This window comes from Nyctibius grandis, chromosome Z (genome assembly GCF_013368605.1).
Source record: "Nyctibius grandis isolate bNycGra1 chromosome Z, bNycGra1.pri, whole genome shotgun sequence".
Classification (NCBI taxonomy): Eukaryota; Metazoa; Chordata; class Aves; order Nyctibiiformes; family Nyctibiidae; genus Nyctibius; species Nyctibius grandis.
Window position 1 is genome coordinate 61,985,279 of NC_090695.1, and position 15,630 is coordinate 62,000,908.

General features: G+C 39.3%; 1 protein-coding gene across 1 annotated transcript; it reads left to right on the forward strand.

Moving 5' to 3' along the window:
• Positions 1 to 13,917: 13,917 nt before the first annotated feature.
• On the forward strand, positions 13,918 to 14,211 carry CTXN3 (cortexin 3). Its single transcript, XM_068423908.1, has one exon. The coding sequence runs from the start codon at positions 13,918 to 13,920 to the stop codon at positions 14,209 to 14,211; it is 294 nt and encodes a 97-aa protein (XP_068280009.1).
• The last annotated feature ends 1,419 nt before the right edge of the window (positions 14,212 to 15,630 follow it).

Below are 15,630 nucleotides of genomic sequence, written 5' to 3' on the forward strand. Positions count from 1 at the left end.
GCTACCTTTTGTACAGAATCCTTCAGATTAATTTTAATCAATGTGTTCAGGGCCTTTCAAAGGAAACCCATTACATTTGTTACCATCTTTTAAAATAGAATGAAATCAGTTGCCCCAGTCATGAAAAATGTGAACATATCTTGAATGTAAATTAACTGCAGTGTTAAATAGCTCTATTGTCTGTCTGTGTGTGTCTCTTTATGTGGGCTCACATGGTTTTAGCTTTAATTAAGGAGACTAATTTTATTTTCAGAGGATTATAAATTCCATGAGACAGAACAGTAAGAGGTAGCATTATGATATGCTAGTTATTATCCTATTTGGAAAAGAGAATTGCATAACTAATCTTTTGTCACATTAAATCATTATGCTCACATTTGAAATGTACTGTTTGCAACCTTTGTGCAAGTAGTATTCTCTTACGTTAAGTAACTGCTTTTATGAACATTTACTTAAATTACTTGATATTATGTTCTGTTTTTTTCTGATGCAAATACATAACTTTTGTTTACAATATTAGATCAATGACAACATTTAGATGTGGGGAAAAAAGTTCCATCTCAACTGTGTCAGTGTGACCTGTTGCCACTACTGGGTGTGTAAAACATTCATTACGGAGCTTCTGTGGTTTTTACTGAAAAAGCACTGTCACCTTTGGCATTTCTGGGTTAGCCAGAAGGATGACTTTCATTCCTTTAAGGCCCTAATTTAACCAAAACAGTGAATAAGAATCACTTGGGCGTTACCAGCTTCCTCGGCTGGAATTCTGTAGCACATTGTATAGAAATTTTAACAGTATGGATTTATTTAAGGGATCTACCTCTTCCTTTCATGACACACTCTCAAAGGATGAAATCATTGTGAAAAGGGGCAGCTTTTGTAAAGGAAGCAGGATTCTTGAAAGGGAAAAACATAATCATCATCCCAAACTGCTCTAAAGGTCAGCAGTTATATTGCTGGTACACTCGGTCTCATTTCTCAGCAGCAGTTCTCAGTTGTGCAAAGTTATTGAAAATCAGGACAAAATCAAACAGCAAAAAAGCCAGCATCCCACTCATTAAGCTCTGACACATCCCTTCATACTCATTATTCCAAAGCTCTTTATGTCATTCTCAGTTGACTTTTAAGGCAAGCTAGCTAATGTGGGCATGGGAATGTTAGGTAGCATTTATAATTTCTTAAACAATAAAATCTGTTCAATGATGTTACTCTGGGTTTTTTTTAATGAGACTTAGACATAAAATGTACCTTGACTGACATTACTGAACTGCATTATACCAAATCACAATTTCTGTATAATGCAGTGGTGTCTTTTGGAAGGCATCCTAATTCAATCTCTGAATCTTCAGCATTATAGTAGTAAAATTGCACATTGCTTGTTTAATGACTAATAAGCCTATGGACTAAGGATAGAACTATCTGTACACTTTTTTTTCGGCTGTGTCCATGCAAGGTATGAGTTTAAATCAGTGTTTTTCTGGAGGTGCCTGTCACAAGAAATCTAGCACTCTCTTACATGCAAACACCATCGGAATTTTACACAGCTGCCTGCATAAATCAGCTATAGGAAGAGAAGCAGAAGTTTTTACAAACCTTTATGTTTTGGCAGCAGAAGTGCTGTCGTGTTATGTTAGGTGTCACATCTAGGCTGCATTAAGTCAAAATAGGGAAGTAGAGAAAAATGCGAAGAAAGTAAATTAACTTTGAAATCTTGGCCTTTGTGATGAATTATGTAAATGATGTTAGGGATTTTGCTCTTTTTTGGTATTGCCACAGTGCACACTAAAGAATACAAATGAAGGAAAAATAAATCAATATTAGTGTGATATAATTTGCAAACACAGCTGTGGGTTACGAAGGAGCAATGAGTTAGTAGATTGAATGCCACCTCTGGTTTGAGACGATGGTATATGGCACTTTATAGGTCTTACACTGTGCTCTGCAGTGGCTGATCCCCATTCCTGCCAACCTTCAATGTCAGTCAGAGGTGAGTGACTCAATTTGCACTTCCAAGTATTTTGAAGCAGAATGGGGTTTGTCAGCTTTTGTGGCAAAACCATAATGGAGGTGGTTAGGAGGAGTCTGAAATGGGCACCATGGGGCACAGTTGCATAAAAATAAAACACACAAATAGGAATGAGAGAGCTCGATTTAAAGCTATCTATATCATACTGATGCTTTAGATACCTCCAGAGAAGGTGCTGTCACCTCACAACTTATCCTTGTTCCCTTTTTCCCCCCGCTTCTCCAGATACAACAATCTTCCCTGCCCCAGCATTTGCTATTTTCACCTTGTTCTTAGCCAGATTTTAAAAGTCTCTGTAGATTAGGATCATATAGACATATGTCAACTTTGACCATCAGAATATGGATGATTTTTACACTGAATGCAAAACAAAATCTGTCACAGCTTTCTCTGACCAAGCTGGGATTCCAGGCTCACTGGTTTGTGCACAAGTTGGTGCTAAAGATTACAGCAGTAGATGCAAACATGAGATAACCACTTATGTTAGGACAGGAGATCAGGGAAGCTACACAGTCTCCGAAGTAAATCTCAGTTATAATATCATTTCTCCTTCAGATATCTGAATATTTTACCCTCCCTAACATTTTATCATTCCCACTTTGCCCTGGCAATGGTGTCCCTGCCTGTGGCAGGGGGATTGGAACTAGATGATCTTTAAAGTCCCTTCCAACCCAAAACATTCTATGGTTCTATGATTCTATACTTGCTGTACAGGCTGAGGCACCCTTTAGATATGCTTCAGGTTTTTATTGTTTTCGGTTTTACTTGGTCCCACAAAAATAGTTTTAATGCCAAACTGAACACATATGGGAAAGCTCAAGCAATTGCTATGGAAAATGCTGGCTAATATTTGGATTACAGAGACGAAATTCCAGTTTAAATCAGTGTTTTTAAAACCAGTGTAGAAGTGTACTAAATAGACAAGGCAAGGAAACAGGTCGTGCCATGTCAGGGTCTTCTTCTGAGGTTGCTATAGGGGAGTCATGTGTACTCCAGATAGTTTTACAAATAAGAAGTTAGGAGTCATGTTGCTTGCCTACTACCCTCAGGAAATGTCTAAGCTACATTGTTGTTTTGAATGACCTGTGTTAAGGAGGATATTCGTGTACCTTCATGCACCTGCCAAAGAAAACTTCCCCATGCATGCACAAAACAAGAAAAGCAATGGATTTACGCTGAAAAGACAGTGCAGTTGACTCAGATGGGGCATGAATATAGCAAGCAGGTTTATTTTGTGAAATGTCTTTTGTGGTGGAGGTGAGGTACTGCCAGCAGTAGGGATGCAGGGCCTGAGAGCAAGAGTGGTGAGGGCAACCTCCATGTTCTCCAAGAGATGCCTGATCTGACTCTGTGCCTGCAGTCAGGGTGTTCACAGCACCTGCCAGAATTGGATCGTACTTCCAGCCAAACGCACATCACAGGGAAGGATACCGCCAGATGTTTGTGCCAATTAAAGCCATCTGCAGGGAAAAAAGGCTGTGCTGGGCTGTGAATGCTGCCCAATCAGCCAACATCTTTCTCACTTGCTTTACCTCTACCAGCCTGAAAAAGGTCTTGGCATTAGCTATGAGGGTTAGGGGAGCTCAGTAAAAACATCTGGGAGAGCAACTTCTGCAGGAAAAAGCAAGTTTGCTCAGTACTTTCCCTTCTGTGTAAGTATAGTGGCAGAGGACCTGCAAGTGGGACGCTGAGTATCTGGCACACTGCTGCTTGTAGAACGGGTGGGAAGCAGCACTTCAGGGCCTCCACCTCCCAAAAGTAAGTAACAGATCTGTGAGCAGACAAAAATAGAAGCACACAAAAAAGTTGGCAGGAGAGTCTCCTGAGTCACAGTGAATGTATCAGGATTGCATTTATGGCTTTTAATCAAAATTTGGTTCTTTCCTGAAAGGCTGCCCTTATTTACACTTTTTGAAATGGATATAGATTTTGGAACTGAAACACATCTAAATATTAAAAATAACTATCTTCAAGTCTCCATTTTCAAAAAGTTGTTAAGAGTAAAACACAGCTTTATAGCAAAGCAAGCCAAGGCTATGGAAAAAATTTTCATGATATTGGCTGAGAAAAACTTTCTTTGAAGAGCACTAGAGGAACTTTCCTATTAAATAGCTGGAGATGCACACTCATCCCATTAATAGTGCTGTAGGAAATTACATGAAACACCAGTGTATTTCTGACATTGATTTCATAATTTTACATTATTTCCTTTCAAAGGCATATGTGAAGCATACTATTTTCAAGTCAAATAAGAATACAGGAGTTTGCAGTCCCTGGGGCTGGAAGGCAGGGTATGATGCACTCATTGCAAGCCCTACAAGAACTGACCCTATAGCATCTGTTAAACACGAAAGTTACACCCAAAAGCTTCAGCTGCCTAAAGCAGCATTAAGGGGACTATGGGAACCTAACTCTGACACTGACATCCAAAACATTCCCTGGCTAATAACTTCTTGAACTCACTAGTCTGTGCTCCTCTCTTCCTTCTCTGACCGACTTGGTCAGAGACACCTCAGGGCTTTTCCACTTAATTCCTGGCTCCTGCTTTAACCTTATTGGGACCAGATCCTAGCAAAAGCACTGCTTACGCCTATTCTGGGGTCCAACTCACACAGCGTGGCAGCAGCATCCGGCTTTTATATGTTAACCAGCTGGCTCCCAGGATTATTTCTGATTTTTTTTTAATCCAATGGCTTTTTTTAATCCAATAATAATATAAAAGACATATAGAGTGAAAGGAGCAAACTTCCCCTTCCGTGGGAGTTCCCTCATTGCTGGATTATAGATTCATGCTCTTATGATCTGTCTTCCCGTAAGAAATTAATCATTCCTTCTTTTCTTGCAGCCTTGCTCAGTTTCTTGGAGCTGAGTGGATCACAACTTGTATCACAATGAGAATTGTTTAAAGAGAAGTGTGTGATGAGTTTCTTCATGACAAAAGGGTACACCCCAGAAGGCACACCAGCTTGCCTGGATCGCAGAGTGGTGGTGCTGCAGTAACGTGATACTGAGTCTGTAAGACTGTGTGTGATTTAAGAGTACTTAAATGCAAAATATAAAGCTTCTATCTGATGTTATGAAATCCCTATGCCAGAAATCTTCTGGGAATGTCATCCAGCCTCTTTTGTCAAGTCTTGTCATGAATCTTTCAGGCAAGGAGGGGTTACTAAACCTTGCCAATCATCCTTCCAGAAGTTGCTTGCTATAGCAATGAGCGGATCAAATCTAGCTGTGTGGAGTTCAGGTTCAGAAAGTGGAAAGTCTTCAAAGAATTAAAAAGGGAAATTACAAACTGGCTCTTTAAAGTCACAGAACGAGAGATGCTGATGAGACTAAGGGAAGCGTAGGAAGAGGCCCCAGGACACCCTTATTGAAGCTCGTCTAGAGGAATAAATCCTGAGGGATTCAGAGGGTGCAGAACACAGCATCAGACTGACCTATGCCCATATGTGCAAAGGAGAACAAGGAGCCGAAAAAGTCCTTCCTGAAATGTTTTCCTGCAGGCAGAGGTATACCCTGATGTGAGCATAACACATTCATATGGCAGTCTGCCTTGTGGTTTGTACTGAGGTGTATACTTGTGTAACTAGCCGTCAAAGCAACATGCTTGCAACTGAAGTAGACATATTCGCACAGAATATTTCTGTGTTCCAAGCCTAGGTCCCTGCATAGCCCCTGTTATCTGCTTTCCCTGCAAAGGACGAGGTGCTGAGGGAGCCTTGAATGGAGGTTTTTATGTGACAGCAAGAGGAGGTGCTTTCGTCTTTGTTTATAGTTGTATAAAGCATGAAAAACCAAATTGTGAATGGGTTTAAGACAGACCACCGCCAGGGTGCATGGATGTCTCTGGTTGTCTGCGTGAGTGTCCACAAAATGACCATCTCTGCATTGTGGTAATCCGGGTGGCAGATTTGCATCTCCTCTGCAAGCATATTTTGTCCTATGACATGCACAAAACCATGGTCCCATGCTCCACAATGTTGACCACAATGTGGTTGGCAGGGTTAATATTTTAAAATAAAGGATGCTTCCATGGGAAAATCCTCAAGGGGTAGGGAAAGGAGGATAATTATTGTAATCTTCAAATCTATTGTCCATACCAGAAGCCTGAAGGAAATAGGAGAGCAGAATAACATCCCATGATCTTTTTTTGGTCTATGAATATCTGAGATATCTGAAAACTGAAGTTCCCTGTAAGAGGTCAAAACAAATAACATTCTGCCACCTTAAAATGGTTTGGGGTCTCTGTGTGTGTGTGTACATGTGTGTGTGTAGGTTTGTGTGTGTGTGTCTGCTTGCTTTTAAGAAGAAACTTAGGAAAAGAAAAATCCTTACATTTTTTGATCAGCCTATCTGACTGACATTCTAAAACTGACTTCATTTTTCTCGTGGGAAAGGAAAACAGGAACCTTCTCACTTTAGTTAGATATTTTCCCTCAAAATAAAAACCAACTATATCAAGAGTAGCTTTAGTACATAGAAACAAGTACAACTCCCAGGGCAAAAATCCCTAGATATAAATTCAGAAGTTAAGCAGCAAATGTTACTGACTATATCCTCTCCCATTGCAAGGTCAGTTTATTTTCTAAGGGAAGTACACCATTGGCGATCACATAATCCACTACATTTTAAGAAGTGTAAGGGATTAAGGTATTTGGCTGAATATCACAAACTGTGATCAATATTCAAATTGACTGATAAAAGGAGTATTAATTGGTGTTAAACAGACAGATTACTGACAACGATCAATAGAGAAGAAGAAAGAAGCACTGGCAGATTATAGGTCTGATTTTGCAAAAGTATGGGAATACCCTGTGGGTTTTTTTGGTTGGTGTTTTTTTTGGTACACCTTTTGAATGTTAATGTTCTGCTGAAGATGGTTTCACACAGGCTGCGAGGCGACTGCTGTACACAGCCCAGCAGAATCCATTGAAGAGTTGGTGAGGCAGAACTGAAATTATAGCCTCACTTTAAAAAAACCTGCAGTATTGTCAGCTAATTACTTTTAACACACAAAGAGGACTCTCATTCGAGTTTATGGGGGGTTTTTCTGTAAAATTCTAAGCCTTCAAAAGGCAGCTTTTGAACTTGGGTATTCACCAGTTCCTTGGCAGCCCCTGATCCTTTATGCTTAGAAATAAGAGAAAGGTGCAGAAGAATGGAAACTAAGGATACTTGTAACTACCTGTAACTGCTGCAGTGGGAAATTAGGCAAGTTTCCTCTCGACTAGATGAAGGTATTTGTTTCACAGAAATTGATTGTCTAATTTTCTTCATTTATTTAATAAAGTTAAAAACTTTATATTGCATATGCCTGGCTAATATTGTCTATTGTGTCTTACAAAGCAGGTCAGGAACACTGACATTAGACTTAAAAGTAACAATAATTAAATGAATGTATACTGATTATATTGTTGTGTATTCCCTGTTTACTTTCTGCAAAGTATATTACAGTTCATCTTTTACTGATGACAGAAAAGGTAGTATAAAATCCATTTCTTGTCATTTTGAGCTGCAAATATTTTTTTGGTAAGGATTTATGACTGTTAAGACAACAAATTTTCAACTTGCTGATTCATGTAGGATCCAGTCTATAAAGATATTAGCCATGTTATTAGCTTTAAAACCTTTAGCATTTTTGGTTCTCTTACTACCACTATACATTCAAGATATTCTCTGTGGAGGAGGGTTGCAATACTGATGCCTGTGTATCTGTACACCCTCTTTTTAGAAGAAGACTGTATACAGACGAAGAAAAACAGTCTGTTGGGTGTATATTTCAAACCACTGCACAGATTCCTGGATGGTGTAAATGTATTGATGTTTCACAGATTCATACCTTTAGATCTTCACAAGTAGTATCTCATAAAGCTAGCAATTTCTTTAGCAAATGCAGTGATTAATTCAAGCTTTTAGAATAACTTTGACCTTTTTTGTGTATAAATCATCCTCACACAGCTTATGTAGAGGAATTAAAAATATTATACGTGCACGTTAACACATTAAAGGCGAGCTTACATTTTAAACATTCCATGGTGCATTAAGTAGAAGTGAGGTGCATGATATGGGAGAGGGTCTACAGAAAAAAGAACAGATCCCTTTCTAGCATTGTTTTACTGCTAAAATTAACCCATCAACTTGCTTTAACAATGTCAACAGCTGAATGGCGCACCAACGGGATCTTTTTGCACACAAAGATCTGTCCTTAAAAGCTGTTGAGAGACGGTGAGGATATGTCCCTGCAGGGGAAGGGCAGTGTCAGCTTGATATAAAATTTGTAAGAACAAAAGGATGAAGTGTAGATGAAAAGGACATTGTTAATATACTCATTTAGACTGTGCAGCAAACTACACTTCAGGATACAGGATGAAGGAATGTAAGAGATGTTTTGGTACAAGAGAAGGGCACGTGTAATTTAATTTATTAGCCTGGTACTTTTTGTAATCAAGTTTTGTTTATTTAAGGTAGGTTTAAAATGTCAATCACAGCAACTGAGCTGTGAGTGCATGGAAATATCTTTGCTCAAATAGTTTGTGTGCAGATGTTTGAACCTGAAGAAACTTGCCATGTGTTTTTGTAGCTAAGGAAGTGAGTAATCAGTGAAACCAGTATGAGTGGTATAGGAAAATCATGCACATGGTTTGGCACAGTTGTGTGCTTGCTACATTCCATGAGACATTTCATAATGGAAAACCAATTGCTCCACTAATATAGGATACCTGCATATAAGGCATATGTTGTGAAGCACTCAGTGAAGTCCTTACAGACCTTGCAGATTAGGCCAGTAAATCTTGAGTGAACAAGAAGGGGAAAAGAAAGTCCCTGGGTGATGACTTAAAAGAGAGAGGAAAATATCCTGTTTAATGTGTTTAAATGTCTTGGTGTTTAATGTCTTGATGTGTTTATTGCTTAATTGTAATTTTAGCAATCAAATTTTACAGGGCCAAAAGTGTAAGCGGGCGAGACGGTAATTAAGTCAGCAGAACTCTATAGCTAGCTGCAGTAGCAGGAAATTTTGCCTTGGGTCTGGTTAGCAAGGCTGAAAGCTCCAGAGACTCAAATGGTTTTCTGCTGGTCAGATTCCTCCTTTGAACTTGCTTGTTTCAGAAGCTTTTCTGTTTGCTTTATGTGATTTACACAGAACATTGTGCAGTGAATGATCTGTCAAGAAATAGCAATAAACAGACGCTGCCACTCTATATGGTGTTTCATTGTTAATATTTTTAACTAAAGTATTTGCTTTGAATCCATACACACATAGGTTGTGTATGTCACAGTTCAGTCTAGATGTCTTCAATAGTTTCTTGAGTTACCAGTTCCTCAGTACTTTGAAAGACGAAGGGGCGGCAATGTTAATCCGTGTGTACCTCCGACTATATTGGAACAATTTACAGCAACTGAAGGTCAGCACCAGAGCTTCTGTGTATCTGAGAGTATTCATGCCATATTGCAGCTACGTGGATAGGATGATACACGAGTTTATGAACAGGTAGGATACAGAAATTGGCAAAATGGGTAGAAGTAAGTTTCTACTCAGCAAAATAGCATGTAATTTCCTATAGTCTCTTTGGCTGTGACTCCTCACCAACATACAAGACTTTCATGGTAAGAACATAAACATATGGGTGTTGATACAAAACGTAATTTATGTTGTACACGGTAACAAAGAGGGGGGGGTTAAACAACAGAACAAAGCCAAATTTAATTGTAAATATGTTGTTCTTAGAGGTGCAGATCTTAAAGCTATTCTTTCCGTTAGTCCTATTGTTCTCAAAGTAAGAAGCTTTAAAATGTGAGCCCTAAGGAAATCCTTTTAACGTACAGCAATTTTCAATTAAAGTTAAATTTGAAACAAATGTAATGCTGAAAGCACAGAAAGACCAATCAAAGGTACTTTGAACAAGTTTAAATCTTCAGTCCTGAGAATTTGTATCGTTCAGACGAATGTGTAGATAGCTCTATCAACTAATTAATCCAATGACATTTTAACTTTAAAAATCTTAGTGGCTTGACCAGAAAAGTTTCCTTTTGGTAACATTTGACCAGGCCCTATGCTCATAGTTCAGCTACTGGGCTGCAGGTGAGCATCTGAAACTATATGAAAGCTATTAAGGTTTAGGACGTGCCAAGGACTAACCTGTCAATTTAATGCCACTAATGATTTGCAAGTTTTGCTCTGTTTCTTTATTTCTTTATAAATTTAGTATCTTAGACTGTAAGCACAACCTCAGGGAGCACTATAATTGGACTACCTAATGGACGTGTGCACACTGGCAAGGAGAAATTATAGCAACAACCTGATGTGGATACAGTGATGTGCAACTGTGTACTCATTAAACAAAACATTAGACACATCTGCAAGGAGCTCATTACAGAAGGTAATTGAAGGGGGCACCTCTGCACTCAGGAAAAAAAATCAGGGCTACTCATTTAACTGAAGGATAATCTGTTTGTTTTATCAGTTGAGATTTTATCTGACATGTGGGGGGAAAAAAAAGAAGCAGGTCTGCACCTAGAGGAATCTTAGTTATATTAACAAATTTCTGAACAACCTTGGGGCTTTTCCTCCATGCTATAATCTGGCTCAGCTCTTAGTGATTGGAACAAGCTGAAAAGTAACGCATTCAGGTTGTGTTGTTATTATTACTGTTATCTGTTTTCTACCGCTTCTCTTGCTATGGTCTGTATTTTTTATTTATTTGGTTTGGGCTGCATGGATACCTTTGTGCCGAAATGAGGGTACCTATAGTGTGCATCACACTCATGCTTTCATCTCTTGCCTCTTGGGATCTGCATTAGAGGTGGGTCCTTGTGCAGAAGTCTCCCTCATGCCATGAGGAAGGGCCTTTTTGTCTCTCTTCACAGCTCCTCAGCATCCTCTTCCAGGCTTCTGTCCTCCCTGACAGCCTTTGATCAGTACCATCCAGGCAGGATGGAGTTCAGACAGGCTGGAGGAACTCTTGCAAGGAGTGCAGAGGTTCTCATGCAAGAAAACACAGTTTAAGGGTATGTTGCCATGTACAGTCTATATAGTTTCCTAGATAGGGAGTGTTTCCGGTTGGAAACAGTCTCTGCTGTCCAGTGCCAGCAGAGCTCTTGCTGGCACAAAAGAAAGTGACAGGCAGGGAGGAAGATGAGGAGCTCAGGGACTTCTTTACACCAGTTGCTCCAGGTGAATGGCCAGAGGCCTGGAGTGTGGAAGCTCACACTGCTGTGGCCAAGGTGCTTCCAAGCCTAATTACTTGTGTCTATAGACACACCCAATTAATGTCTTTAGCTAGTTACCTTCTCCTTTCAAGTACCCATGCTCTTCTATCAGTCAGGATAGTTAAACATCATTTTGTCACATAGGGAATGGTTAATGATCTCATTTAAGTTTTAGCTTGCAAAAGAAGTGGTCCGAAGAGGGCAAAGGATGTGGTTATGCCTGGTGGTGTGCCTTTCAGTGGAGACAAACTGCCTGCCCCAAAAAGCTTGCAATCATTCAGTGTAATGAGCACACTCAGAAGACTGTCTGGAAGCCCAAAGCCTCGGAATTGCATTTCTTTCAGCTTTGCAATGTAGTCTTAGTATTTTACTGTATATAATCCATAGCATAAAAATTAGGATTCTGAGTGTGAAAAGCTGCTGATTGTAGAATAATCAAACATCTCACCTGTTCCTAAAATCAGTCAATAGTGCTCACTGGTATGAAAATTAATATCTAACTCTTCTCTGTATTATCCCACTTAGGTGCCTAGTTTGATCCCAAAAGGAAAATGATGAACTGCATTTGCTTATCACTAAACTTATCACTATTATGACTAAGCTTATCACTAAGTCACTAATTATACATATCTTTTTAAAATCAAGTTTCTTCAAAACTAGAAAAATACCCTGTACAGAATCCTTTGTCTATTCTAAGTTTGACATTTAAAACCAGCATATCAAAAATTGATCTTTCCTGACAGTCACAGATTTTCCATCTTCTGCATTTTCTCCCACAGTTGCTAACTGTATTCAGATAATGCCTAGAAAAATGTCAGGAAAACCTTTCCTAAAACACTCTGATCTGTGAGAGCAAGCATAGCTACTGTATTGTGTGACTGCAGTTTTAGGAAAGACTGTTAAGTGTGTACAATGTGTGTATAGCTGTGGGCATATGCTTAAATAACATTAAAAAACATGACATAATGTGTGTGCTGAAGAGCTTTCTGAAGTCAGAGTACCAGAAGTCTTTTAGAAGGGGACACCACTAGCTTTGGCATTCACTGTAGCATCACTGCCACAGTGATACACTTTGCCTCAGTTTATATGTTTCTTCTTTTTTATAACAAGATTATTTATTGCCAGAATTCATTATTTCCTTCACCAGGTATCACCCCTCAAAAAAAAAAAAAAAGTCTGTCAGCTTTATTAAACCAGTTGTTCCTAAAGTTTTAGCTCTCTCTATTAGACAGTAATCTGCATTTTTTATCAGCTGGTAGCTGAGACACTCTTTCAAAAGACTGGAAGTTAACATTTTTGATCTTTCTATCATTTCCTTCATAAATTAAGTCAGGCAATAATAGACATGCACTTCCAATATTTTTGTTGCTTTAATACTTTCTCTATTCTGTTTAAGGTGCAGTTTTTAGAATAAACCTGGCAATATTCCAGTATGACTGTGCTTTCTTAATCCACTTAACCTATTAACTGTTCTTGCTGAGGCGTGCATGTAAATCATTATTGACCCTAGTCTGGTGACGGAGTGGTTATAATCATGTGAAATTTTCATCTCTACATGCTATATATTGCGTTGTGTTCTTGTATTTCTTTTCCTTCCTTTTACCATTAACACAACATGTTCACCTGAGACAGCATTGTCCTTCAACCAGTTTTGAAGCCTTTCTTTTCCTGAGGACCCTTTACAGGTAATTTCAGTGGTGCTGATGTCCAGACCTAAGCTGTGGCATCCAGCAATGCATCCCTCCCGCTGGAAGGAAAATCCAAGGGAGGAGGAAATAATCATAGGCAGACACCCAGACAGTCAAGGGAGCAGTCGTGCCAGGCAGGCGGTAGCACAGCATATGCTCTGCTGCCTAGAAACAGCCAAGTTCAGTCCCAAATCCTGGCGATTCTCTCAATGTGGCAGAGCTGGTGACATAAAAAACATTTTCTTGCTAACTGTGTTTGTAAGCCTGATACTGATTTTAAGTAAGAAGAGGAAACATTTGCCCTTGAGCTTGATTACTACTTGACTTACTTCAAGTTGCCTTCCTAAATCTTCTCTCATTTAAAACACAAATTTTATATGCCTTGCCTTCATAAATGCTGCAGTGTTACAGGCGCTGAATGGTTGCTGCCTTCTGTTGTGGGGACACACGGATTTTCTTGGCCTGCAGCGGATCCTGATCCATCCCACCTTAAAACATTTTTGGTCATTGTGTATAAAACCATGACTACACTTGTTTTTCAAAACCCTCTCCCCCAACTTAGAGTAGCATCAACTACAGTTCATCTGTTCTGCAGCAATGCATGCAATTTGCTGTTTCTGTGGGCTATCCACTGGAGCAGTGTGATTAAACCCCTCGTTTTCCCCCTTGCTAGAAAGAAATGTTCTACCCCAACCCAAATGATATGGTAGCAGGGAGAGGTTACTGCCGGCTCAGGGTCTAGTGACATTTAATATTGATGGCTGGATTCAGCACTGCCAACAGAACAGTACAGGATTTCTAACAGGTCTCTTACATATGACACAGAGGCAAGCAAACTTGCTGTCAAGTTCTTTTCCATCTCATTTTTCTCCATTAGGAGAAAGTTGTATTGAAATAAACAAACAAAAGGGCTATTCACAGTTAACATTGCTTCCCCCTTGCCCTACAGATAGCAAAGTGCATCTCAATGGCTTCTACTCTGACCTCAGCAAACTGATGATGGAAAGAAGGCGACTGTGGGATTATTCGTTTCAGCTTCCCTGGATGATGGATGGAGAGATAGTCACTGCCACTTTGGTGCCACCTGGGAACGTGACACCAAATTCTAGCATGACCCTGGAACAGAAAACAACATTTGCCCTTGTGATTTTGTTATTTATTTTCTTGGGAATCCTCATTGTTCGCTGCTTCCGGATTCTCCTCGACCCCTACCGAAGTATGACGACCTCAACCTGGGCTGATGGACTTGACAGACTGGAGAAAGGCCAGTTTGACTATGCTCTTGCTTAGAGACCAAGAATTATGGAGGTCTATTTAGCGCTCTGATAAAGAAAGAAAAATCCTGGAATGTCTCTTTACTGTGTTTCTCGTTTACATTTTTTCAAATATAGTAGGAGTTGCAACATACAAATATGCACACAATGAATTTGATCTTAATTGAACACCAAAGCAAGTTAAATTTTTGATTAGTGAATCTCCTCATTGGGAAAAAGATAAAGGCTGCATTAGCAGAATTTTTCTTCAGAATGCCGTGGAACAGTATGTAGTGTACATGATCTCTTATAACCAGCTAAAAGACACTAGAACACATCTTCTCTTGCATAGCCTTTTTATCATTAACAAGAGTCTCTGGGGGAAGGTGTCTTACAAATGAGGTAATAAGGTGTTTTTATGATCTGTATGTAGTAAATTAGCTTTTTGAGCTCCACAAGATTCTTCTTACTCTATCTCCAATGCTCTGAAGACAAGTGAGGAAGTTTCCCATACCCTAAGATAAGATTGAAAGTGATAGAAAACTTCAGGAGAAAAAAATTCCTCCATGTTTTCCCAGGTTTTCAATAAGATATTCTTTCTTACCATTAAGCAGTGATTAAGCTACTTAATACTAACAAATCACTGACTGTAATCTTTGTTGTGAATAAGATATGTAATGATTTTGGCCTATCTTTGTCTTTTTGTGCCAAAACTGATTTCTATTAAGACAGGTTTTTGCATCGTTCTTACAACAGCTTATGCAAACAAATTTCAGTCTTGCATGTATTTCAAACCCTGCATTTCCAGCATTTCATCAGTCTGTTTATTTGGTGTGTGGGTCACACTGCATTGGTTTTGTTTCCTAATTTGATGACTGAAATGTTGGTGCTAAGAATCAATAAATAACCACCACCCTCTTTACCTATAAATGTCTTTGAGTGTATTAGTACACTGAAAACCCATTCCTAGAAGTCAACGTAAACAAAAACCTATCTGCATGATTGATCAGGGAAAGAGAGATTTAAAAGGTTGCATAAAATTTAGTAGAACTACTTAGAGTCCAAGTGGATGTTTGCAAGCATTGTTTAGCAGCATTGAAATACTATAGTGGTAACAACATTTGATGTACTGCCAGGAGGGAAAAGGCCACACTCCTGAACGCAGAAGAGTCCTGAAAAAGGTCCTAGTGCTGCCAGGCTTCTGAAACGTTTCATGGAGTGGGGAAGGGAAGGCACATGCTGCCTGTTTTCAGGCAAAGCTTTAGATTTAGCTATTTTACTCATACTATAATAATGACAAGCAGTTGGGAAGTTTTCCTTTGTGATTTGGCTTGCAGCCTTTAAATGGAGAAACAAAGCCAGCCCCGTAGCTGGTACAGCTGGGGCTGTGATGACTCATCCAAGCTGAGGCTCTGACTCTAGCCGTGGCACTCAGAGCTATTCATTTCCCTTTGCT